At 37.9% G+C, this 26,032-nt stretch overlaps 2 protein-coding genes across 2 annotated transcripts in view; one reads left to right on the top strand and one right to left on the bottom strand.

The window, feature by feature from the left end:
- ammecr1 (AMMECR nuclear protein 1) overlaps window positions 1–1,400 on the top strand; it is a 65,493-nt gene extending 64,093 nt beyond the window's left edge. The window contains exon 6 of the mRNA XM_056239108.1: window positions 1,009–1,400. Within this exon, the coding sequence (XP_056095083.1) occupies window positions 1,009–1,123 (115 nt within the window). The 3' untranslated portion in view covers window positions 1,124–1,400. The remainder of the gene's footprint in view (window positions 1–1,008) is intronic.
- Window positions 1,401–6,573: 5,173 nt separating this feature from the next.
- Window positions 6,574–26,032, bottom strand: part of LOC130073638 (transmembrane protein 164) — a 36,789-nt gene continuing 17,330 nt past the window's right edge. Inside the window, exons 3-6 of the mRNA XM_056239158.1 lie at window positions 18,193–18,259; window positions 14,743–14,821; window positions 12,692–12,792; window positions 6,574–7,177 (exon numbers count right to left, since the gene is read on the bottom strand). Coding sequence (XP_056095133.1) covers window positions 6,965–7,177; window positions 12,692–12,792; window positions 14,743–14,821; window positions 18,193–18,259 — 460 coding nt within the window. The 3' untranslated portion in view covers window positions 6,574–6,964. The remainder of the gene's footprint in view (window positions 7,178–12,691; window positions 12,793–14,742; window positions 14,822–18,192; window positions 18,260–26,032) is intronic.

Below are 26,032 nucleotides of genomic sequence, written 5' to 3'. Positions count from 1 at the left end.
ATGAGTCTCGCACTGAATGCATGAGAGTTGGCAGCCCTGCAAGCACTGTAAAGGGTTTTGCCACAAACTCAACTCTGTCATCTTGATATCGCGAGACAGATATTCACCTCCACAAGAAATATCATCACATTTTAATATCTTAGAACGTGATCTCCTCAAGCACCACAAGTGTGCATCATCCACTTAGATGATGCGACGGCAGCCACAGTACGCTCATTTTGACAATACGCTCACCACACATAGGTACACCTACTGTGTATAGGTGAAGAGGAGAGAGAGTGATGGAGCCAATTGAGTAGATGGGGATTATTTAGAAGCCATGATTGAGCCAGGACCAATGGAGTGAATCTGGCCTGGACACCGGGGTTGAATTCCTACTCCTTTATGAGAAGTGCCATGGGAATTTTAATGACCACTGAGAGTCAGGACCTCAGTTTAATGTCTTATCCTTATCCTTTCTTGAGGCTATGGCAGCCCACAGAACCATTTGCAGGAAAATTATAAAATTTGGCGGACAAATGGAGACAGTCTCAACATTAATGTGGCTATTTGCCACATAAGCAAATAATTGAACTCAAATTAATTTGATATTTTATTACCTCAAGATGACTCGCAGTACTGTGAGTACTTGAGCTGTGTATGTGTGTATATGTAACTACAGTAGTAAACATTTGAAGTGGATCACAAAAGTTCATCAAAGTTGTCCTAAGACAAGAATGGGTACTGTTCAAAATTCATTTATAACTTTGATGAAAGGTTTTGATCCACTTCAAATGTCGACTACTGTAGTTCACACTCTCATTCTTTCTCGCAATCTTATTTGTTAATTCATTCAAATAAATGTAATACATTTCTCCTTTTGTGTTCCACAGAGGAAAGTTTAATGTTTGAAACATGAAGGTGATTGATTACGTCATTTTTACAGTCTTCTACAGGCCTGTGTTGTGAACAGTATTTTGACAGTCTTCCATGGTTCTGATGCTTACCCCTTCTTCACCATTGTTTTAGGTACCGTAGTGAAAAGATGACAATGAGCTACGCAGAATACATCGCCCACCGCCAGCATCATCACTACCAGAATGGCATCGGGCACCCTCTCCCTCCATACAACCATTATTCCTGACAGCGAGCCGCATGACCAGTCACTGGACCTCTCTGCGGACATCTTCCCCGGAGAGCCCGCCTCCTCGTGGTCTAGCTATCTGTACTACTGTACCATTTTATGATGATAGTTTCCGTTGCCATGTCCACAGTCATATGGAGGCATGGCAGCGGGTGCAAAATAAGCATTAGGTGATTATAAAGCGAAATTCATTTTGTCATTTTTATTATTTGTATTAATTTAGTTTTTGCAGCATATACATATAAATATATATCGACCCCTTACTCTTTTTTTTTTTTTTACAAATAAAAAAGTACTACGTTTTTTTGTTGTTTCAACAAATTTCCTAATCAGGTTTCTTAGTCTGTGGATGGAAATAAGTCATATTAAATGATGGGCTAGTTTTGAAGATAGTATAATTTTGCTCAGATTTTATCTAGCTTTAATGACTTGCTTTATTTGGCGCAATCCCCCCCTCTTCATTATTAGTTTGACTTTTTATCAAGCAGGCAACCACAGGGTTTAAGGGATGTTATTTCCTCTGTGTTATTCCTCTGATAACTTTCCTTTATGAGGGGTGATTTTCTGTTTTCCTTTTTTTGTCAATTTTGTTGTGGGTTGTAGGGTTATGCAGTGTGGCTGATTTAGGCAATGAAGAACTAGTTAAGACTTGTTAGTTTTTTCCCTGTTGACTCAAACTCATCAGATAATTGAAACCACTATATTAAATTTGCTGTTGGGGATACCAGAATATTTACCTTGATGCAAAGGCCTGTTGCTCTTAGCATTATTGTTGTTGTTGATTTGAATTGTATTTACTTTGATGAACAGTCAGTTAGCCCTTTTTTGTGTAGATTTGCTACTCTTAGGGGAAAAAGGCATATTAATCTGTTAGTAATCCATCTTTTATTTAATTTCTCGTTGACGTGTTGTATTAGTGTTTGTAAGTGGTGTTCGTGAGATCGCAAGTATAAGGCTGTATTCAGAATAAGGGAGTAAATTAATGAGTCAGAGACTAAAGTTAGTTAAGGTTAACTGGGCTCACAACTGACCTCATGGCCAAAACGCTGTCTGAATTTGTTTTTGCTCCTATTTTGTCACACAGAGAGGAAAACCTGAGAGACCAAGGTCAAATGACAGGGACAAGCTAAAAAAAAAAGCCATACTTTTTTCTTTTTTTAATGCAGGCTGTGGCAGGGTGGTTGCTCTAAATGGCTATTTTAAATTCATTTTTTCCTGGCATGGAAAATGCTTCAGAAAGCTCTTTTTTGCTTTGTTTTTAATGATCTGGTCTTATGGATAAATATGATCATTTCTCTCTCGCATAGCAACAATGTTTACATCTCCATACAAAAGCCACTATATTTACAGTTGCTGTAATTGAGAAGATCATTGAGTAGATACAGTTGCTATTGTGGCTTTTTAATCCCCTCGATCTCTTGAACTGAAGTTTGCTTGAATAATGTTGTCGAATCTGCCACTTCACACCAGGAAATTAACTAATATACGATGGTTATAACTGTCTCCATAGTTTTCTCACTGACAATTTGTGTCACTGACAATGTTAGGTCCGTTCTGAAAAGACCATGTCTAAGTGTTTCTTTTTTTAAATCGAGTGTCATCTTATCTGTAGATCGCAGTGAATTAGCTTTTCGAGGTTTCAGTTTTTAGATTGACTCTGAAAGGAAAAATGGGTGAGGTTCTTTTGGAAATCACAAAACTATTTCCTGTCATTTGTTTTCATATGCAAAATGTTAAGGGCTTTTGGGGTTCCATCCACAGTCATTATTCAGTCCACTATAACCTAAAAAACAAAACAACCTGATTTCAGTTGTGTTGCCTTAAAAATGGTTAAGACATGGACCAGCAAATGTTGCCCAGATTGCTCAACTAGCGCAAGACGGGTTATTTTGGCCACAGCATCACAACGGGAAGGTTTTGACCAGCGATGACTTTGCTCAAAAACTTCACACATAATTGCTGATGTCTGTTTGCCAAACCGTCAAGTGTTTATTACTTTTTTCATTGAGGCCCCTCCACTGCCCAGTTGTGACCTTTTAAAAAATATATATAATAATAATTTGCTTATCTAAATCCTACCTACCAATAAGACACATTTGTGGTGTCTCACTGTCTCAGTCTTTAAAAACCCTTTAAATATCTCCACTTTACTGCCTCAGTGTTAAACCCAGTTATTGTTTTATAGTTGGACAATCCGTGCCTCATTTTCGGTCCATTAAAACAGCACGAACTGAAGTTTTTTTTTTTTTTTTTTTTTTGCTGCTGCTGCAAAACCAAGTCTTTGCATTTGAGAAAATTTGATGTATACAAATTTGCAATACATTTGTTGCATGAATTGGAGGCCTCCTGTTAAACATGGCATGCTTGTTTCACTGCTATATAGATATGAGAAAACAGACTATATAAAATGGTGCTATTGGACCTCATGTTGGGGGTGGTCGCAGCAAATGTGACTGGTCATGCGGACTCATTGATCATATCAGACTTTTTATTATCCTCAAAATATGCAGATCTGTTTTACAGGTGTTTTTTTCCTACCAGTGTAACAAAATCTCCTGCAGGTTTGAAAGGACAAGTAGTGACGAGTCTAACCCCATCTTTCCCTCATGGCCTGGGGGATTCGGGCATATGCTTATATCATCTGTAATAGATGTGCACATTTACGCAATACACAATTACCCTGGAAATTCACTCTGTATCCGTTGATGTTCGCGTTCATTTACATTGCCATTTTGAACTACGGCTGGATTAACTGGCTGAACGCTGTTGCCGAAATATGGCCAAAGCGATTAATGATGGTCAATGTGCTGAGTTTACTTTGCTAACATTGTTTGTTCAAATATCATTGGTTCATTTTGTTGCGGTGATGAAAGACATTTGTTTGTTTCTTTCATAGAACTATATGTATATGTCTATACATTAAGCTCTACTTGCAGTCGTTTCACAATTTTTCAAAACCTTGCTTAAAACTTAAGTATTTTGTGATTTCTAGTGTAGTTTGAACATGCACTTTGGGGACATTAACTTTAGCAATCTCTGGCACATTTGAACATTGTAGAGACTATCAGCACCTGTCCTACATTGCTCAAAGACGAGTTCAAAATGTGTTCGTCGTGGCCCCTTTAAAAAAAAAAAAAAAAAAACATTTTCTCATTACACTTTCCTTCATTTTCTGTAACTTTTAACACAACTGGGACTAGTGTTTGGCAAGTAATGCTCATTTTAGGCATAAATGTTGGGTTGTAACACCTTCATACGAGCTTCACGTTTACTGTTAAAACCATAGTCATTTGGAAGTTAGGCTCATGTTACCTTTGTGTGTTCAACCGAACCAAAGATGCCTCCAGCCATGTCCAAATGCTGCTCTACAGACCTGCCTTCCTGTCCTTCCAAAAACCTTCCCTGCAAGAGAAATGTCTTTTTGTTTTTGTGTATTTACTCTTTTTCTTTTGTACAATTTCTAATATTGTTTTAGGTTTTTAGCTACCTAAGTTCAATGAATTTTCATTGTAGCTGTTTTTGAAACCTTGCACGGTGTCTACGACCGTAATACTAGGTTGCACTTTTTTATTTTGTTTTCATCATTGTTATTATTATCTATTTTTGTAAAGAAAGAAAACCCCATAGCGTGCCTCTTAGATTTATGGGTTTCTTAATGTGTTTTTTTTTTTTCCCCTAAGACCAGCAGTTATACTTTATACAAAAGATGAGCTAATCCTTATTTTTAAATGCCATTTAAAAGGAGAAAAAAAAGAAGCCTTTTTTCTTTACTCTGGACCCAGTAGCTGCACTGGCATACAATCGCACTGGTAGATATAGAGGGGAGGGGGGAACTATAAATAATAATAATGATGATGATGATAAAAATAAATGTAAGAACTACAATAAACTTGTTTGAAAACTTTTTTGTAAAAAAAAAAAAAGTTCAAAAAGAAAACATAATGACTGTTTTTGTACATCAAGTTAATTCTTTTCAAAAAAAAATATTTTGGACCTAGTTTCTAATTATTATTTTAGTGGTTTTCTATGTTCTGGAACTTTGAGAAGAGTTTTGAACGTGCCCTTCGATGATTGACATCTTGCAGTGTTGTCATTGAGGCACTGGGGTTGCCTGGCGTAGCCCTCGATGCCCACCACTGGTTTATTTCTGTTTTGAGTTTGGATTCTCTCTTGCTTTACGAACTTGAAATTTTTGAAGTAAAGACTTGGTGAAAAAAAAAATAGAAACAAAAACATTTTTATCCTGTAGAACTAGATCCTTTACCCCATTGAATTGCTGTTAGAGTGATGAGACTTGAAATGGGCATTTATTATGAATATGGTAGTATGGCTCCAAAAAAAAGACAAAAATGACAAAATCAACAAAAAAAAAAAGTGTTGGGGGGAGGGTGGCAAATAGATGGGTTAGATGTGGGTATGTGAGCTATGGCTGTGGCAATGATAATGTAGTTTTAAAGCATTATTGTTATTACCTTTTAAATCATTTATCCAATAAAAAAAATCTGAAAGAACATGCATTGGGTGTCTTTATGCTTCACAGAAGAACTTGATTTTTGATGAACAGACATGAAACCAAGACAATCCTCATGGATGCTACACGTTGGAGAAGACCTTTAATATAGACCATATTTCATAAAAACATATGTACAAAACTGAGATCAGAACTAAGGTTTCCCTTTCAGTCAAGTTGCATACATTGAAATGAGAGTGATCCCATAATTCACTAGACCCACTGGATTTCTTACATTAGCTCAACAGCCACAAACTGCTTTGATTTTATGTTTGGATCTTTGACATGGAAATTGATGGAATACACTTCAAGTACTGAGCAGTTTTTGGGGCCAAAAGAACCTCCTAATGGAACTAGTTTTTCCTTCTCATTTGGCTACACATTGGACTTTTTTGTACATCGTTTTCATGTATAAGGTTAACACTCAGTCATTCATGTACAATATAAGGTAAACACTTTAATGCAAGTCTGAAACAGCCATGCTCAAGTTCGAATGATCTAGTTAGTTTGTAAAATAAATGTCCACTGAACTGAATCAAATTCTGTATAGATAACTGCGTTTAGCTAAATATTGAGACTGTAAAAAATAAGTTTGTAAAAAAAAAAAAGGGAAAATGAGTGAATTGTTTTAACTGGCCCAGTAAAAAACAACAAAGAACTATTGGTTAAAAATAAAAACTACCCTTAAACCGATCATTCGGTCTATCTACAAACAGTCATTTCCCTTGAATAACATCATCAGTAGAGTGTGGCTAATGGAATCAAATGGACACCTTCAGCCAACAGCTAATGGCTTCAGCGTAGAATGTAGAGTTCTGACTATTAAAGAAAGATACTGCCAGGGGATTGGAAATGCCCTGGAAAATCTCCTAGACATACAGTACCGCCACATTTATGCTTTCCTTAACAGGTTAACAATAATAACAAGTGTAATTCTTTTACAACTGCATTTCCAGGACGAAAGGCGTGAGGAACTGTGCAACCGCTATTCAGCAAATGAGTTGGCCCCATTTCACTGTTCGATGAGCATAACTAAAGAAGGCAACATGAGAAGAAAGGTTACGTCTGTTGAGAGTTCACCGAATCTTCATTTTGCTAAACATTTAAACTGAAAAGAAAAAGGCATGGTTGATGTTTGAATCCTGCTGTCCCCTGCTCCTTTGGTGTAAAAACAATTCTTCGATCCAGCTATGAGAAACCAGGTTAGGACCAAACAACAACAAATAGGAAAATAAAGGCATGTACTAACGTTACGCTTTTATCTAGGATGCTGGACAAGTTTTGGTTCAGGAGCATGAGGTTTTGTCCATGTGAGACTGCTGATAAAAACACTAGTCCATCTTCTTGTTGCGTAGACGTAGACGTGCTATATCCAGTAAATCCCGGCATGTGGGAGCAGTGTGTTGCGAGAGGATGGTCAGAGCCTTGCCGTGCAGTAAAGTCAAGGCTGTCTGGTGGCCCGTTGCCCACACTCGATACCAGGGTCCATAAAACGGGTCAGAGACAGCAGGACACAGCATGTTGTTCAAATTCACTTCGGTCAACTAGTGGGAAGCAAAATACAAGATTGAGTTAGTATAGGGACACAATAACTAAACATGCATATCCAAAACATATGAAAAAAAAACAAAAAAAACCCAGAATTTGCTCAATTTCTTGCTTCATTTTACGAAACTACCAGGATGCAATTAATAGTTGCATTTTCAACACTGCCACAAGGGGTGCTATAGGCCTTCATCACACTCCAACACTTGAAAAACATAACCTGATACAGGCTAGAGCAGAAGTTATATTATCAAGTAAGGCTAAATATTTTGAAATGGTAAATTTAAGTGCATTTTTTTTGGTCAAATTTAGCCACCGTCCATTGACAATAACGCAGGTGGAAATTTATCACGCTACTAAACGGAGCCCGATGTGATGAGATGCAGATTGTTATAAAGCAGCCATTAGTGAAACGCTTTTAACATTGTCTATTAACACAGTGACCAACCGGAACAGAACAAGAACTGTTTTGTTCTCCCTCAATCTTTTCAACAAGTGTGAATGATCGTACATTTCTTAGGAGTCCCAGGAATAGAAAAGTTGTGCAACAAAAGGAAGGACAGATCTTCACAGATGGCAACACAAAATGGAAATCCTCTCCATTTCCACTAGCAGATCTGTATTCACTTAATGAGTGCTGTTTGGGACACAACAAGGTATACATGAATGCACAGGTGAAAGTTTAACATTACACAATCCTGTGGTGTTCAGTACAATGCCTAGGTGAATCTGGAATTGGTTTGAAAAGTGAATTATGTTGTTGTATGAATTATTAGGTTCTAACTGTGAACGTTAAACTATGCAAATAATGATCACGCCGATTTCCAAATCCCTCCTGCTCAAGAAGAATTGAACTATTCACTGAGACACAGAAAAAGGGTTTCTGTGCAGTTGCAATGTTGCAAGTTTAAAGGTGCTCTATGTATTTTTTAGCGGCCTCTAGCGGTGATGTTTCAGATTGCAACAAGAGGGCTCGTGCTCGTGTGCGTGCTCGATCTCAAGAGCGAGCATTCACTACCGGCCACACGGAGACTTTCAACGCAACGGCGAAAGCATCACACAACATGCTGGAAACTCATGTAAACGCCCACTGCAACGTTACAATAATAGGCTACTTTTATCAGCTTGACGTTGAACTAATGCTCCATGCTCGTACCATGATAACGTTACATTGACTGCATTTAGCCGGCATGTGGTGTTAGCATAAGGCATTTCACTAACTATTCGTGTATCTTTCACAATCAGCAATGTCAACATAGGTGAATGTATAATATGATAATGAAAACGGTGAACTAGACTGAACAATGTCAGTGTAACAGTAAGACACAATATGATAGTAGTGGGATGAGTAGGCTAACGTTAGACAGTAGATCTAGTACATAAAATAAGTTACATCCTAAAGCACCTACTTTTTGTTATCCTGGAACAGTCTTTTGTATTAATTTCATGTCTCATGTAGTTTACCTTGCTATTTCATTAGAGTTTACTAATAATTCAAAAGCTCTGCCGATGTTGATCCGTGTTTTCGTCCTGAGTCGATCAGAATCACGTTTGGCCTGACGAGCATCAGCAGATAAAACTTTTTTTTGTTTTTTATATTTATGTGGTGTTTGTGTTGGAGTGTGTGTTGTGCTGGAGGCAGGTCGTTTTTTGGTGTTATCAGACTCCATGTCATCAGCTGCAGTGCCGTCACATAGACTGTATATAAAAAGGAGAGAGGCTCGGGAGCGCGCATGCACGTCACATCCGATGGATTTCGCAGTAAATACGACCCGGAGACTTCACATATAAATATGAATATTGGCCTTCAGAGGTAATAGCAAAACCCGACAAGTGGATCATTGTAATGTGTGATTACAACCCCTTCACACACAGGCAATTAAAAAAAGGATTCATTTTAGAAGAAAAGCTACATAGAGCACCTTTAAATCTAAGCAGAGAATAAAAGGAAGTTCTGCAAGAAGGGAATTTTTGGAGAGCACAGAAAAAGCAACAGCAACAACGACCAAGCATGTGCCTCCAATTTTCAAGACCTTCTCCACCAACTTCTGAGACTGCTTTTCAGATTATCCAGAGAACATTCACCTTCAAGGCTTCTTTTCTCTGCATGTTAAAGACAAGAAGCTTGTCTGTGCTTCAGCAAGTTCAGCGTTTATTGATTAAATGGAGTCCAGCTCCTTTATTTCCATTGCAATGCGACCCAGCACAGCTGGTGGAAGACATCACCGGACTCACTTATCACATGTCCAAGCCGAATGCAAATAACACTTTAATGCCAAGGTCTCTGGAAAGAGGTTTGGTATTAATTTCGTACCACCTGTGAGACACACTAAATTCTGGAGCCTGTTGTGAGAAACTGCTGAATGAATGGTGCTGAGCAGACCACAAACCCTTAGCAAATATATATATATATACACATATATTTGTTAAATATGATACATACATGTAGAGTGTTACTGGTCTATATATATATATATATATACATACTGGTCTACATGTAGATACATATGTATATGTATCTACATGTATGCATCATATTTGTTACATGCCTTATATACACTCACCTAAAGGATTATTAGGAACACCTGTTTAATTTCTCATTAATGCAATTATCTAATCAAACAATCACATGGCAGTTGCTTCAATGCATTTAGGGGTGTGGTCCTGGTCAAGACAATCTCCTGAACTCCAAACTGAATGTCAGAATGGGAAAGAAAGGTGATTTAAGCAATTTTGAGCGTGGCATGGTTGTTGGTGCCAGACGGGCCGGTCTGAGTATTTCACAATCTGCTCAGTTACTGGGATTTTCACGCACAACCATTTCTAGGGTTTACAAAGAATGGTGTGAAAAGGGAAAAACATCCAGTATGCGGCAGTCCTGTGGGCGAAAATGCCTTGTTGATGCTAGAGGTCAGAGGAGAATGGGCCGACTGATTCAAGCTGATAGAAGAGCAACTTTGACTGAAATAACCACTCGTTACAACCGAGGTATGCAGCAAAGCATTTGTGAAGCCACAACACGCACAACCTTGAGGCGGATGGGCTACAACAGCAGAAGACCCCACCGGGTACCACTCATCTCCACTACAAATAGGAAAAAGAGGCTACAATTTGCAAGAGCTCACCAAAATTGGACAGTTGAAGACTGGAAAAATGTTGCTTGGTCTGATGAGTCTCGATTTCTGTTGAGACATTCAGATGGTAGAGTCAGAATTTGGTGTAAACAGAATGCGAACATGGATCCATCATGCCTTGTTACCACTATGCAGGCTGGTGGTGGTGGTGTAATGGTGTGGGGGATGTTTTCTTGGCACACTTTAGGCCCCTTGGTGCCAATTGGGCATTGTTTAAATGCCACGGCCTACCTGAGCATTGTTTCTGACCATGTCCATCCCTTTATGTCCACTATGTACCCATCTTCTGATGGCTACTTCCAGCAGGATAATGCACCATGTCACAAAGCTCGAATCCTTTCAAATTGGTTTCTTGAACATGACAATGAGTTCACTGCACTAAAATGGCCCCCACAGTCACCAGATCTCAACCCAATAGAGCATCTTTGGGATGTGGTGGAACGGGAGCTTCGTGCCCTGGATGTGCATCCCACAAATCTCCATCAACTGCAAGATGCTATCCTATCAATATGGGCCAACATTTCTAAAGAATGCTTTCAGCACCTTGTTGAATCAATGCCACGTAGAATTAAGGCAGTTCTGAAGGCGAAAGGGGGTCAAACACAGTATTAGTATGGTGTTCCTAATAATCCTTTAGGTGAGTGTATGTATATATATATATATATATATATATATATATATATATATATATATATATAGCAATGAACTATCATTCTTTATCTTAATTCTTAAGATAATTATTTATCTTGAAATGTGAATCTGTAAGAATCTGTCACGTGATCCTTCAGAAATCCTTCTAATATGCTGATTAGGTGCTCAATAAACATTTATTACTATCAATGTTGAAAACTGTTTTTTGCTGCTTAATACTTTTGTTTGGGGTAAGATTTAAAAAGAAAGAAAGAAAGAAAGAAAATAATTAAACCCTTTTGTTCAGCATGGATGCATTAAATTGATTAAAAGAGACAAATAGCAAAACCATTTTTTAACATTGATAATAATAAAAAAAACAATAATGATTGAGCGCTAATTATATTTTATAACTAAGCACCAAATCAGCATTTCAGATAGCCTGGCATGCCAGACCTACATCAAGATGTTAGGTCTGGGAACTCTCCATTGACATGCCTCAATCCGAGGGGCGGGATAAACGGTTACCTTTCAAAATCCCTCTGCACACAATAGGATAACGCTACAACCAACCAGAGCAACGAACGGTTGTGGATGAGTGAGTCCCATGCGTTTTTCCACCAGCGGAGCTAATTGATATATTAAACTTTTGCCGTATCAGGTCGGCAAAACTACGAACACATCTTCCTTTTTTAAGAATGACTTAAGTGACGTTCTCTTAACTCCAAGTCCTCCAGAGTCGCGCCCAAAGCCGATTCGAAAGACCGTTGCATCTTCATTGTTTTCAAGTAGCAGGGAAATCACCTATGGAAATCACGCGGAACGTCATGAACTGTGCCGTCATTGTGTTAAGCCCGCCCGCCGACTCTATACACGATGTGATTGGCCTGACCAGTTTTTGGTTTTTCCAGCTCAAAAGCCTATGGAGAGTTGCTAGACCACACTGGCGGCGAAATAATTTTCGCTGCCGCTAGGGTGCGTCTAGATTTCTAGGCTACATTTCAGAATGATTTCTGAAGGAATAGCTAGTTATTTTAAATTGTCACAATATTTTTTTTAATAACTCAAAACTTTTGACTGGTAGTGTAATGGTGACAGCACATTTTCTGTGTCCAAATAATCAAGCAGCTTTGAGTGCGACCATAGAAACTCAACAACATGTGTTCTCTGTGGAGTGGGCAACTGTCACCAGGAACAGCCATAGAAATATTTCAGGACATTTTCAGCTTATACTGGAAGTCATTAGCTGATAGTTGATCACCTTGCTTGCTGTGCAAGATACTTTAATGAAGGCTATATTCTATACTAACATACTGTACTAGTTACTATTGTCACATATATAGTATGTATGTAAATTATGCAAATTGTCTATGTTTATTAAAATGAACATCAGAGCATACTGAATTGAATATTGTGTCCCACAATGCATCTGACTTGATATTCCACTTGAAGTGATGAATTGACATGTTATTTGATTAGACTGCCAGAAGTTGACGTTAAGCATTAAAAATGCTAAATAACACACTTGCTGAATTAAACACATAATGTGATGAGGTCGTGTGACAATGTTGTGGAAAAATGTCAGCTGTTTCACTTACTTGAAAAGTGTGTCTATGTAAGGCAAGTATTCAGTAAATAGTAAGATAGTATTCCATATTTGACATAATCTACCATACAACTCTTTGTATTTCTGAAACAGTAAGAGTAGTATGCTATTCTGGATTCTGCAATAGTGATTGATTGTCGTACCATTCCAAGGCCCTGGAGGAATACAAAGTGGTAGAGGAAGAGGATTCCTGAGGACAGCAGCGCCCACCACATGTCACCCAGCGGCTCTGGCTTATACACACCTGAAAAACAAGACACATGACAGACGTTAAAATGCATGTAAAGTCCAGGGGCCGGTTGCACCAGCTGTACACAAGTTACAACTTAGCTTAGTTTTGTTTTATTTTGAAGTGAAAAGTTAAAGTGAGGTTCATTCCTCGATAGAATTGGGCAAGAAGGCCCACAGTGACATGTTTTCATCATTATATTTAATAATTATTAAAATTCAGGGAATTATTATATACTATTTCCATAAATTACAAATGTATCTCATATCTTATTCATCATAACCTACAGTCCAACTAAGGAGAATCATTCAATCAGAATAGTCTACTACTATTATGATATCCTATCAACTAAAAACATAGGCTTGTAGCCTATATAATGTAATTCAGAAGAAAGATTGTGTTATTTGATATATTTGTCATTATTCAACTAAATATTTAATGTAATACTTTTAATTAAGGATACCCTTTCCTCCCCAAAAAATAATTGTACATTATCAATCCTTCTTTCACACAAAGCATTGATATCCCAGAAACTGTGGAGCTGTAGTTGTCCTGTCTGAACATTAGGAGACACTACAGGTTTGCCTATTTCTCTCTGAGCATCATTGCTTCACTCATGTGTCTTTTACTCTGGGCAGATGAAGTGCCATTCTGACATCAACATTTCAAAATGGTCATATCAGTTGAATTTACATTTATTCATTTAGCAGACACTTTTATAAAAAAATTTTTTTTTAAAAACCTTAAAGAGGCAATAAACACGAGAAACGCTAGTAATACAACGTTGTAGCCATCGTTCAGGATAGTACAAGCTAGAATAAGGGAGGGATTAAGGCATAGACAAAGGAATAGTGAAAGAGGTAGTAAAATAGAACAGTTTTTTTTAGGAGGCTCCAGTTTTGTCACGGGAGAGACGAGTTTTCAGCTGTTTCTTCAAAACTGTGGCGGAGATCTGCAGGTGGTAGAGCTCTATAAATAACGTGCTACTGATTTCAATAGTATTTACATCGCTCATTTTTCACCTGAAAAGCACCGACAGGGAAGCTAAAATGACATTGTGGTGCACATGTGGACAATGGAAGATATAATCATGTGGGGTAAAAGGGTCCAGGGGTGTATTCCAGAAAGCAAGGTTATTTTACCGTCAAACATACCATGAACTCTCGATTGATTAAACCAAACCTTGCTTACTCGAGGTACAGTATGCTGGTTCCAAAAACACACCCGGGAGTAAGTTCATCCAACTCAGAATATGTTCATGATTAACACACCAGACATTCTCAACAAAGCGATGAATCACCATGGAAACGGACGCTAAGAAAAGGTTTGATGCTAATTATATAATAAAAAGAAAGACTGATTAAACTAAATACAGTCTGTGCTTGCAAAGATAAAATGGCTGTATACGTTTATTTTATGTTTAGTAATTTTGCTTCCACATTGCTTCATACATATATCAGATCATATCATTTATGTATTTTATTATAGAAATACATTTTAGCATAGAAAAATTAAATAAAATAAAAAACATCTGAATGCAGATAAACGATGTGTGAGATGAGATTTATATAGCTATATATTACAATACAATTACAATAAACATTACCTTGTTTAAATAGCACTTTATATATTAATATAACTATATATATAATATTGTGCACAATCTGTCACGCCCACTGGAGCTTCATCAATATGCATGTGCTGAACACCTAAACTAACCCTGGACACCTCTGAAGTAAACTAACCCTGGAACATGAGCTGTTTCGGAGCAGGTAAGTAAGTATGTTTCAGAGAGTAAGTTGCTATGTATTACTTACATACTCTGAAAGCTACCTCCATTTTTTGGAACCAAAAGTTGAGGTTATCCGATTACTTTCCCTTAGACACACACACAGGTAAGTCACATAACCTGCTTTCTGGAATACCCCCCAGGACTAACTGTTCGACCAAACTTCAGAAACTCACCTCCTTTTCTGAAGAGGTAGACAGGCACAAGATACAGCATGGAGTGTTGAATATAATAGATCTCCTTTTCAAATGGAAGCTGTGATGAAAAAAAAAAAAAAAATGTTTAGATAATAAAAACATACAGAGAGCCTTGCATTCTAGTCTTATTTGGTGTCAGCATGTTTTACTATAACTACTGTATATCCTTATGCAATAAGCATCTAAACAACCAGCTAAACCATTAAAAATATAGTATCGATGTCAGTGATGACGGGCTCGAGCACTATGGTGCCATTGCCACCTGGCGGCTCTAGGAAAACAATAAAAGTCAAAGTCAGGTAAAAAAAAAAAAAAAACACTTCCTGCTACCATTTGGTAGTACTATGACCTTAGCCTACAATAACCATAAACATGTAATCAGCCCCCATCAACATACAGCACCAATTTAACCTACTGTATGTAGGTAGTAAACCAAAATAACCATCACCACCTCCACAAGACAGTGGCATTAAATACACACAATTCCATCTCTCTGACTACTGTCACAGTGAAATATTACAGTGATGGAAGTGCGCTTATTTTTTACTGTACAGTGCCCAAAATATCTGAAGAACTTGATGTGAGGATAGAAACTATGATTCACTGTTCGCTTGTTGGCCAGAGGAGAACTGGACCCCGACTGAGTCTGGGTTCTCCCAAGGTTTTTTTATTCTCCATTCTGTCACATGATGGAGTTTTGGTTCCTTGCCACTGTCGCCTTGGCTTTTGGCTTGCTTAGTTGGGGACATTTAATCTTCAACTATATTATTGATCCTGGGGGTGATGGGTGGCCCGCGGGTCCTCCCCTCTGTCGGCTCGTCGCAGTTTTACTGCGGGGGCTGGGTGGAACGGTGACCATCAATGGGTGCCCAGGCTGGCAATTAGTCAGGCAATCAGCTATTCCTACTATTACACTTATCTTTAATAGAATAATTACAACTCCTCTCCTCTGAATCACTCCCTCTCAGTGTTCCAGCTTCTCTCCGCCCGGCCCAACAGCAAGCCAGCTTTACTCATATGCACACACATACACACATACATCCTCACATACTCACTACCCCTCACCCCTCACCCCCACCCCCATCCCAACACCACCTCATTCAAATCATCCTTAGCCTTTCTGAGATCTATGTTGTGTTATGTGTGTCGAAGCCACGTCATTGTGATATCTTGTTAAGTTACAGTATGTGTTTGTGTAATGTACATCTGTCTGTTATATGTAGTATTCTTGTGCATGCCGTAGGGTTGCATTTTCTGTAATGTCAATGGTGTTTAATAAAAAAATAAAAATAAATAAAAACTATATTATTGATCTGCCTTTATTCTAGAAACAAACTTTGTTGTTTTATTTTCATGTTATGAAGCTGCTTTGATACAATCTGTATTGTAAAAAGCGCTATATAAATAAAGGTGACTTGACTTGACTATGAATAAAGACTCTAGATAGTGTTGGACCCCTCTGTTTGAAAGAGAAACCCCCACACATTGGTACAAATTCAGACTCATGCTCTTAAGAAAGCAGGTGGAAGATTACAAATTAAGAGGTATTTCAAGGGGCATTTTTCCAGCTACAGAAAGGCCCGGAAAACGGCGAGATCTTCATATTTGAATGCTCATAAAAAATGACACAAACAATCTCAGGAATTTCTCCTCACAGCACAGTAGTGTAATACCTTAATGCACTTCTTCAACAATAAAATTAAGACAAGCAGAAAGAATTTTAGCATCTCTGGAAATTTTGTCTCATAGTAGAGCCCGACCGATATGGAGTTACTGATATTATTTGTGTATATTATAATACAGTAGCAATATTATTTATGTCTATATTATAGTACAGAACCAGTCAAAAGTTTGGACACACTCTCCCATTCGTGTGTACAAACTTTTGACTGGTACTGTATATAGAATACAGTATACATAAACAGAATATATATATATATTGTCAGTGGAGTGGAAGCTAATGTGTGCGCCCATCTTACACCGTGTCTTAAGCTCGCCCGATAGTGGATAGTGGCTCTACTTCTACTATCATTACTGAAGTGAAAGGGTTTGCTGGTGTACAGTAAGCTGGGTCGCCAGTAGCAAACAATGGAGGGTAAAACTAACCTGTCTCACGACGGTCTAAACCCAGCTCACGTTCCCTATTAGTGGGTGAACAATCCAACGCTTGGTGAATTCTGCTTCACAATGATATGAAGAGCCGACATCGAAGGATCAAAAAGTTTGTTGGACAAACTACGTAGTTACACAATTTACAAGCATTTTATCCGCGTTATATGTTCTGCAAAAAAAAAGTTTATATCGGCGGCATATCTGCGTCATATACGCCGATACCGATATATCTGCGACAGGCTCATATCAGCCGATAATATCGGCAGACCGTTATATCGGTCGGGCTCTATCTCATAGTATCTCCAGCGAACAGCTTCAGTCATTTGATGCTATAGGACAGGAAGAGTGAACAAAACTTATTAAACGTATCCTGTAACCTATATCCACTAAGCTACTGAAAGAGTTGTTACCTGTAATCTCAGAATATCGTCTGAACATTATTAACCCTTCCCTTTCTTTAGGGCATGTCCCAAAAACTTTCAAGCTGGCAGTAATCAAACCCTTATCAAGAAGCCCCAGCTTGACCCAGGAGAACAGATCATCTCAAATCTCCCGTTTATGTCTAAAATGTTAGAAAAAGTAGGGTAACGCTTCCTTTTACAGTACAGTACTTAAGTGTACTTACAGTGTACTTACCTAGAAAGTACTGGCTAATATAAGGTAAGTACATGGGTTAGGGGTAGGTTCAGGGTTAGTACCTAGTTATTACCCAGTAATTGTAATTACTATAATAAGTACATAGTAAGTACAGGACTGTAAAAGGAAGCGTTACCAAAAGTAGTGTCCTCCCTATTCCGTTTGTTTCTGCCACATAAAATATAATAAACATCCAAAACAGACACAAAAGCTAAAAAATTCAGTTTATCTACTGCTCTTCAGGATGGATCTCCCCTCCATCATTAAAAACATTAGAATCCTGAAAAGAATACTAGCCACAAAACAAATACTGGGTTCTATGTGATGTGGAATATAAACATATTATGCTCATTGACTGTCTCTGTTGTCCATCCTTGTTATTGAACATGACAACATTAAGCATGCCTACAAATTAACTTGTGCATGTGCATTAAAACCAAACGGCAATTGCAAAAGCCAATATGGCGCATACGTTTTAACGACATACCTTACATTGCCAGTTGGCAGATTGCACATGCGCACTAAAACATACGTTACGTCACTACACAACGTCATCGTGCTACAGTCTACAGTGAGGAATACTTGACAATTGAAGTGTTTTCAACCACTACTATAGTGTAATTTTAATCAAGTAACTTGGTAACTTTAGTTTATTTACATTATTATAATGAATATACTCACCAGTCTAGTGTTGACTACTGGAAAGAGAAGAGCTAGAAGGGCTCCATTCAGCATGTGGACCTGAAGTCTTCAAAACAGAAAAGATTGTTAAAAATCACAGTAGAAAGCTCACAGCAACACTATATCTACATCAACACTACAGGATCACACAGTTCTAAATATCAACCAAACAAGGAAAAACAGTGACATAAACTGACAAAGAAATATCATTAAACTGACAATATCAGAAATGTCATTCAAAACCTGAGGCTATGATAGGCCAGAAGCAATTGCAACACGAAAATGACTTCATCACAAACAAACCTGTTTATATACTTTGACATACAGGTCCTTCTCAAAAAATTAGCATATTGTGATAAAGTTCATTATTTTCCATAATGTAATGATACAAATTAAACTTTCATATATTTTAGATTCATTGCACACCAACTGAAATATTTCAGGTCTTTTATTGTTTTAATACTGATGATTTTGGCATACAGCTCATGAAAACCCAAAATTCCTGTCTCAAAAAATTAGCATATCATGAAAAGGGTCTCTAAACGAGCTATTAAACGAGCTATTAACCTAATCATCTGAATCAACTAATTAACTCTAAACAACTGCAAAAGATTCCTGAGGCTTTTAAAAACTCCCAGCCTGTTTCATTACTCAAAACCGCAATCATGGGTAAGACTGCCAACCTGACTGCTGTCCAGAAGGCCATCATTGACACCCTCAAGCAAGAGGGTAAGACAGAAAGAAATTTCTGAACAAATAGGCTGTTCCCAGAGTGCTGTATCAAGGCACCTCACTGGGAAGTCTGTGGGAAGGAAAAAGTGTGGCAAAAAACGCTGCACAACGAGAAGAGGTGACCGGACCCTGAGGAAGATTGTGGAGAAGGACCGATTCCAGACCTTGGGGGACCTGCGGAAGTAATGGACTGAGTCTGGAGTAGAAACATCCAGAGCCACCGTGCACAGGCGTGTGCAGGAAATGGGCTGCAGGTGCCGCATTCCCCAGGTCAAGGCACTTTTGAACCAGAAACAGCGGCAGAAGCGCCTGACCTGGGCTACAGAGAAGCAGCACTGGACTGTTGCTCAGTTTTGCATGTCATTCGGAAATCAAGGTGCCAGAGTCTGGAGGAAGACTGGGGAGAAGGAAATGCCAAAATGCCTGAAGTCCAGTGTCAGGTACCCACAGTCAGTGATGGTCTGGGGTGCCATGTCAGCTTCTGGTGTTGGTGTACTGTGTTTTATCAAGGGCAGGGTCAACAGGGTTCCTGCACACTTTTTAAAGTCAAATTTAAGGCTTTTTAAGACCTTTTTAAGACCTGAAGAAATCAAAATTAATACCGTACATTAGGGGTGTCCAATATTGCCAAAAATATATCTCGATATTTTAAACGTTTTGTTGATAATAATTAGATGATATTTTACTGATTGTGTTTTTGTGCTGGTGCATTGGCTGGTTTAGGCCTGTTGTTGACAGCAGACTCACAAAGATATTCATATTTTTCATATTCTATGCAGTGGTCAGTTCACAGTAGTGACAGAAATGATTAATTAATGTGCAATATTTGCCACCTTAAATTGATTTCCTGGGGCATTTCCACCTATATATGGAAATTTTTTCTAAACTTATTTAGAGTTATGCATCACCTTTTATGTCAAATAGCCTACTAACATTCAAATTAAATTGTACAGTAATTATACTTATTTATACAATAATACTTAATTACACAATAATTATACAGTACCACCGTTACCAGTCAAATTAAATAATTCAATCAAAATCCATCTTTGCAGTGCAGAGGTGACACAGAAGTGGCATCAGAAGTGGCATTAATATTTACACTCCATTTTCAATTGCATAAATGAAGCTATGAGATACATTTTTTTTAATCAATATTCAATATTTAAATATGAAATGATTTCTAATTTTAACATTTTAATTGAAGGGTACTTTAAATATAAAACCGCCAGTAGGCGGCAGCAAGTCTGTCTTAATACCGTAAGCGAGTTGAGGGATTCATTCATTCAACCGATTTGTTCAAACGGCTGATTCATTCGGGAAAGAAACAAGTGATTGTTCATTGAATCGTTAAAATGACTCGTTCAAAACGTGGATTTCAGTCAAGAAATCTTCGCTGTCTGTTGCATTGAGACTCTGCTACGGTTTCATTATGAAATTCTAGTCGGCGAAATAAAGGGAAAACAAACAATATTGACAATATGGTGTCTAAAAAGTAACTCACATGTTAATTTATTTTTAATTTAACCAACATAGATATATTACACGTGTGCACGGGAAAACGGCACTCTTACTGATGTGATATTCTAACATAAGAACAGAATATGATATAAATATAAGACAAAAACTAATTTGGGGACATAGGCCTACCTATAGCCTAACTGCACTGACACATCACGCAGTGAAAGCACGAGAGACAAATGCGATGTCAGCTCACAGTGCCTCATACATCGTTAAAACAATGATTACAATATCATTATAGACAATACACATCGCACACCCCTAAGGACATAAAGAATGAACTTACGACTGAACTGACATTTGCCAACTTTCTTCTTCTCTCCTCTCTCGCGTGCAGGAGACAGACGTTATTCTGCCGCGAATGTGATGCGAATTGTCACGTGAACAAGCAAATCCACAAAGATAGAATAATAAAAAATAATACTACGCTAATTAGATAGTTTTAATTTGGAAAACATTTAGATATGTCTAAGTCGAAGTGTTATCTAAAATTTAAGACCTTTCATAAGTAAAAATAAGACTTTATAAGACTTTTTATGGCCTTATATTTTAAAAATCTAATTTAAGACTTTTTAAGACTTTAAGGATCCGCGGGAACCCTGGTCAATGCAGCTAGCTATCAGGAGATTTTGGAGCACTTCATGCTTCCATCTGCTGAAAAGCTTTATGGAGATGAAGATTTCATTTTTCAGCACGACCTGGCACCTGCTCACAGTGCCAAAACCACTGGTAAATGGTTTACTGACCATGGTATTACTGTGCTCAATTGGCCTGCCAGCTCTCCTGACCTGAACCCCATAGAGAATCTGTGGGATATTGTGAAGAGAAAGTTGAGAGACGCAAGACCCAACACTCTGGATGAGCTTAAGGCCGCTATCGAAGCATCCTGGGCCTCCATAACACCTCAGCAGTGCCACAGGCTGATTGCCTCCATGCCACGCCGCATTGAAGCAGTCATTTCTGCAAAAGGATTCCCGACCAAGTATTGACTATTGAGTGCATAACTGAACATAATTATTTGAAGGTTGACTTTTTTTTTTGTATTAAAAACACTTATTTTATTGGTCGGATGAAATATGCTAATTTTTTGAGACAGGAATTTTGGGTTTTCATGAGTTGTATGCCAAAATCATCCGTGTTAAAACAATAAAAGACCTGAAATATTTCAGTTGGTGTGCAATGAATCTAAAATATATGAAAGTTAAATTTGTATCATTACATTATGGAAAATAATGAACTTTATCACAATATGCTATTTTTTTGAGAAGGGCCTGTACATATGGCTTGCCATTGCCTGCAGTTATGCTGCCTTGAAGCAGCAAAATATGTGGCATGCATAGAGAAGGCAATCCCGCAATACTCAAAAAATAAGTTGTAAATAATAAAAAATACAAAAAGATATTCTAGATAGATATAGATAGATAGATAGATACTCTGCTTTGCCAGAAGGTTAACAGCAGTGACAGTATGCACTTTTGCCAAGGAACTTATTGTGTCAAGGGGGAGTGGTTTAGCGATCTCTGCAGACTAGCCTATCTCGCAAGATGACGATTTCAACAGGGGAGAACTCGGAAGTCTAGAACCAGAAAGAAAGATTCCTGATTTTAGACATACGTGACAAATAACAAATACATTATATCTTGACTACGGGTTTGAAAACCTCAGGAACCTAAGGAAACTAAACTGTTTTCTGAGGTTCATCATAATGAACTGTGTCTACTCGGGCGATAACTTCAAAAAGAAAGAGAAACATGGCACTTTAAAAAAAACCCAAATAGGCCCATTTTATTCAAGACACTAGGGGTGTAACGGTACACAAAAATCACGGTTCGGTACGTACCTCGGTTTTAAAGTCACGGTTCGGTACGTTTTCGATACAGCAAAAAGTAAGAAATGCCAGAGAAATTTCCTATTTGTTAAAAGAAAAAATATTTTTTAAATAAGTGAGTTTTCCTACATCTTGAAACTTTCAGGTTTATAAATGGGGGTCGTCTTTGAAGGATGAACAAATAATGTTTTGGTCATCACATTAAAAATAACATTTAAATATATGAAGAGTTTAGATGCAAAAGCTATTTGAAATTTTCTTAGAATGATCATTTTTATCAAGCTTGTATATTTAAGTTCAGTAATTTCACTTAAATGGCAATGAAGATTGCCTATTAATTGTCATTTGAGTGAAATTACTGAACTTAAATGTACAAGCTTCATAAAAATGATCATTCTAATTTCTAGAAGAAAATTTCAAATGGCACTTATAGAGGCTTTTGCATCTGAACTCTTCATATAGGCTATTTATTTATATAATATTTGAGTTTTGAAGTGCTGGAAAAAGATGTGTGAAGTAGGCTACTTGAAAGCATTTCACTATTCCAGCCAAACTGGTTACAGTTAGTGTTGTTACTATATTAAATCCATGGTGAATGTTGCTGGTCTGTGGACTTGTATTACTAGTTCATTCACGGCACAATGTTTCTCCTGGTGTCCACGTCAGCGCTGTTTGATCTAATAGAGATCTACGGTTAATAGCTTCGAATGCTTCTCACTAGATCTCGCAGCGATGTTATTACTTCAGTGGCGAACTCAAATGTTTTCTTTACTGGATCTCTTAGCGCTGTGTTGTAACGGTTGTAACAGTGTCGCTTGATCGAGATCGGCTCCCGCTGCACAGATGTTGCTGCTCCGAACTGATAAACGATCCGTGAAGCACAATAGCGCAGTTTCGTTCCGGTTTCATTACGCTTGCCATTTGATGTTGCGCAACGTTGTGGTGATCGCGGCAGTGCGAATTTTGTCGGCAGGAAAAATGGTCCAAGGAATCGTTCGGTTTGTATGCGTACCGAACCGGAAGCCTCGAACCGAAACGGTTCAATACGAATACATGTACCGTTACACCCCTACAAGACACATTGCACTGTGACATCAACATGCACTTATTCTTACAATCATCACCCGAATGTCCACCTTTACCATGAACTTAAAATGAGGTTCTTTTCAAATTTCCTCTACAGTTCTCATGAAACGAAATTAATTTCAAGCACAAATTTGATAAGAACAAAGTGGGAATTATTAGCAACACCAACATAACAGTAAAGCTGAAGTTTTTTGTTATTTAAGCAAAAACTAAGAAAAGTTAAACAAACCCCTAACGTTTTCAATAATTACATTAGACAACCACAGGCTATCATTGATAAAGTGCAGCCAAACTGAACTCTTTGCGCATGAAGGTACCTCCCCAAACTGATTTTGGAAGGACTTCTAAGGCAGCATAACAGTTTAATGATCTACACCAAAATAGACAGAGCTTTTGTGATAATTAAGCAAATATTTAAATATTTCTCTAGCCCCACAGAGCTACCCTAAACCCCGCCCTTTACACGCCTCAGGAGTACACATTAATAATGCTGAATCAAACAGTATTTATTAAAATAATTTTCACACATAAAAAGAGAACACTCATACAGTAGCTATTCAGTAATGCCTGCTTCCATTTATTTGTGATCACAGGAATGCACAAAACAACTAAGTCTGGACTTAAGTCCAAAGGCTTACATATTTAGAAAAATACTGATAAAATACTATATGTTTACATCACATTTCTTTAGAAAGAATGATCATTTCTATTAATTTTCCACAAAATTATGAGATCTGAGGAAGTTTGAGTGATCTCTCCCGTCTAACTTATTGTATACTGTTATCCTTGCAATCAGAGCAACAGAGGAAGCTCACGGACAGAAAACGAAGTTAACCAGAGTATGTGTTATTTATGACATATGCGGATGCAAAAGTCTAGTATCAAACAAGGCACAAAGGCACAGGGAAGAAACAAATGAAACCAAACAAATATATGATTGTAATCATATGATTTGTCCACGTTCTTAAAACAGTCTCTGGTATTTTGCATATGTGTATTTATTATCCAATGGTTAACATAAGAAGCCTTTAGCATAGCATTTAAATATATTTCTGCCATATTTGGTGATCAGAATCCCCATTGGATTGCAATAAGAAGTTATTTCAGACACTAGCTGATGCTTTGGACCAGGGATGGAAATTAGCACCCGCCACCAGCCAAATGCGGGTGATTTTGAGTTGTGGCGGGTAAACTCGCTTCACCTACCGGCCACCGTGGCGGGTAAATAAAAATAGCATACTGTTTCACCCGGACGGCGGACACTTTTAGAGGAGGCACACCTTCAAACAAAAATGTGGCGTTACATCGTAGGCGTAGAGGTCTGCAGAGAAAACATCATGGTGCGTTCACACCAGAATGGAATAGAGCGTCTGGCGCGAGTGATTTCATTGTTAAGTCAATGCAAAGACACGTTCGCGTCTGCCGCCCGAGTTGAAAAATCTGAACTTTGGCGTCAATTCGCGCCGCGTTAACCAATCAGGAGCCTAGCTGCTGTCACGTGGTGAAGTATCTGGATGCTTCAATAAATTATTTTGTACTAAATGCCTGATGTGGTTCTAATGCACAACAAAGCAAATATTTTATCACATAAAACTTGATTTCAATATATGAGACATTCATTTTGTATTGAATGCTATTTATTCCATTTCATATCTAGATTATATTAAATATTATTCTAATGTAAAGGCAACCAACATACTATAGCTCATAAATCCGTGTCTGGAGAGTGTTGTGTGAGAGAGAAAAAAAATCACAGGACAGGTTAATTACTTTTGGAGGCTGGCTCAAATTATCATCAAAACAAAAATAAATGACAGATTAGGTGGATGAGGCCGAGGGTGAGAGAAAGAAAAAATGTCAGTATTTTATTGAGACTTGAGATTAAATAAACTGCTTAAGTATTCTTGTAGTATTAATTTTCACATGCAGTTACACATTGTCAGTTAAAAACAAGAAAGTGGCTGGTAAAAACATTGAGTGGCTGGTAGATTTTGAAATCCACCAGCCACAGTGGCCGGTGGACAAAAAAGTTAATTTCCATCCCTGCTTTGGACCATGGCATTCAGCAGGCCAAAAACCCCTGGCCCCATTGGCTTGGAGGAACCCCCCCGAGGAGACTCGACAAAGCCCCGGAAGTGACCGTGGAAATGCGACTGGCCCTAGCACACACTAGCACACTCGCCCGATAGTGGATAGTGGCTATTGACAATGGTCCGTTAGTCTCTACTTGTTTTGACAGCCTTTAATCAGAGTATAGAATGCATTGTCCTACATAAACCTCACATGTTCTGTAGTGTCTCTACAAACTAACTTCAAATTGGTCACCTGTGAAAGATGTTAAAGCAAAAGTAAAGACTGCAGCAGCATCCTTAAATAAATCAAACCCAGAAAACAAACAAAAACGAAAATGCCAGGTAGATTACCTGGGTAGAATACCACCTTAGACATCCATGATCAAGCATCACGAGGGACAAAAAGAATCATCTGAGCGATTCTGCATTGAAAACTTCTATGAGGGACACTTCTTGTCAGACTTCACAGCTATTCTGGCTTCATGGATATTTAGTGCTTTTATGCTTCATGGTTTTCTGTGTCATCACACGGTATATATGATGTGTTACCACACCTTGTTGTAAATTTGTAAACAGTTTGTAAAAGTATCCATATAATCTT

This window comes from Rhinichthys klamathensis, unplaced genomic scaffold, assembly GCF_029890125.1.
Source record: "Rhinichthys klamathensis goyatoka isolate OS25496 unplaced genomic scaffold, OSU_Roscu_1.1 h1tg000554l_1, whole genome shotgun sequence".
In the NCBI taxonomy this organism is placed as follows: Eukaryota; Metazoa; Chordata; class Actinopteri; order Cypriniformes; family Leuciscidae; genus Rhinichthys; species Rhinichthys klamathensis.
This window is presented reverse-complemented; position numbering and strand designations above follow the sequence as displayed.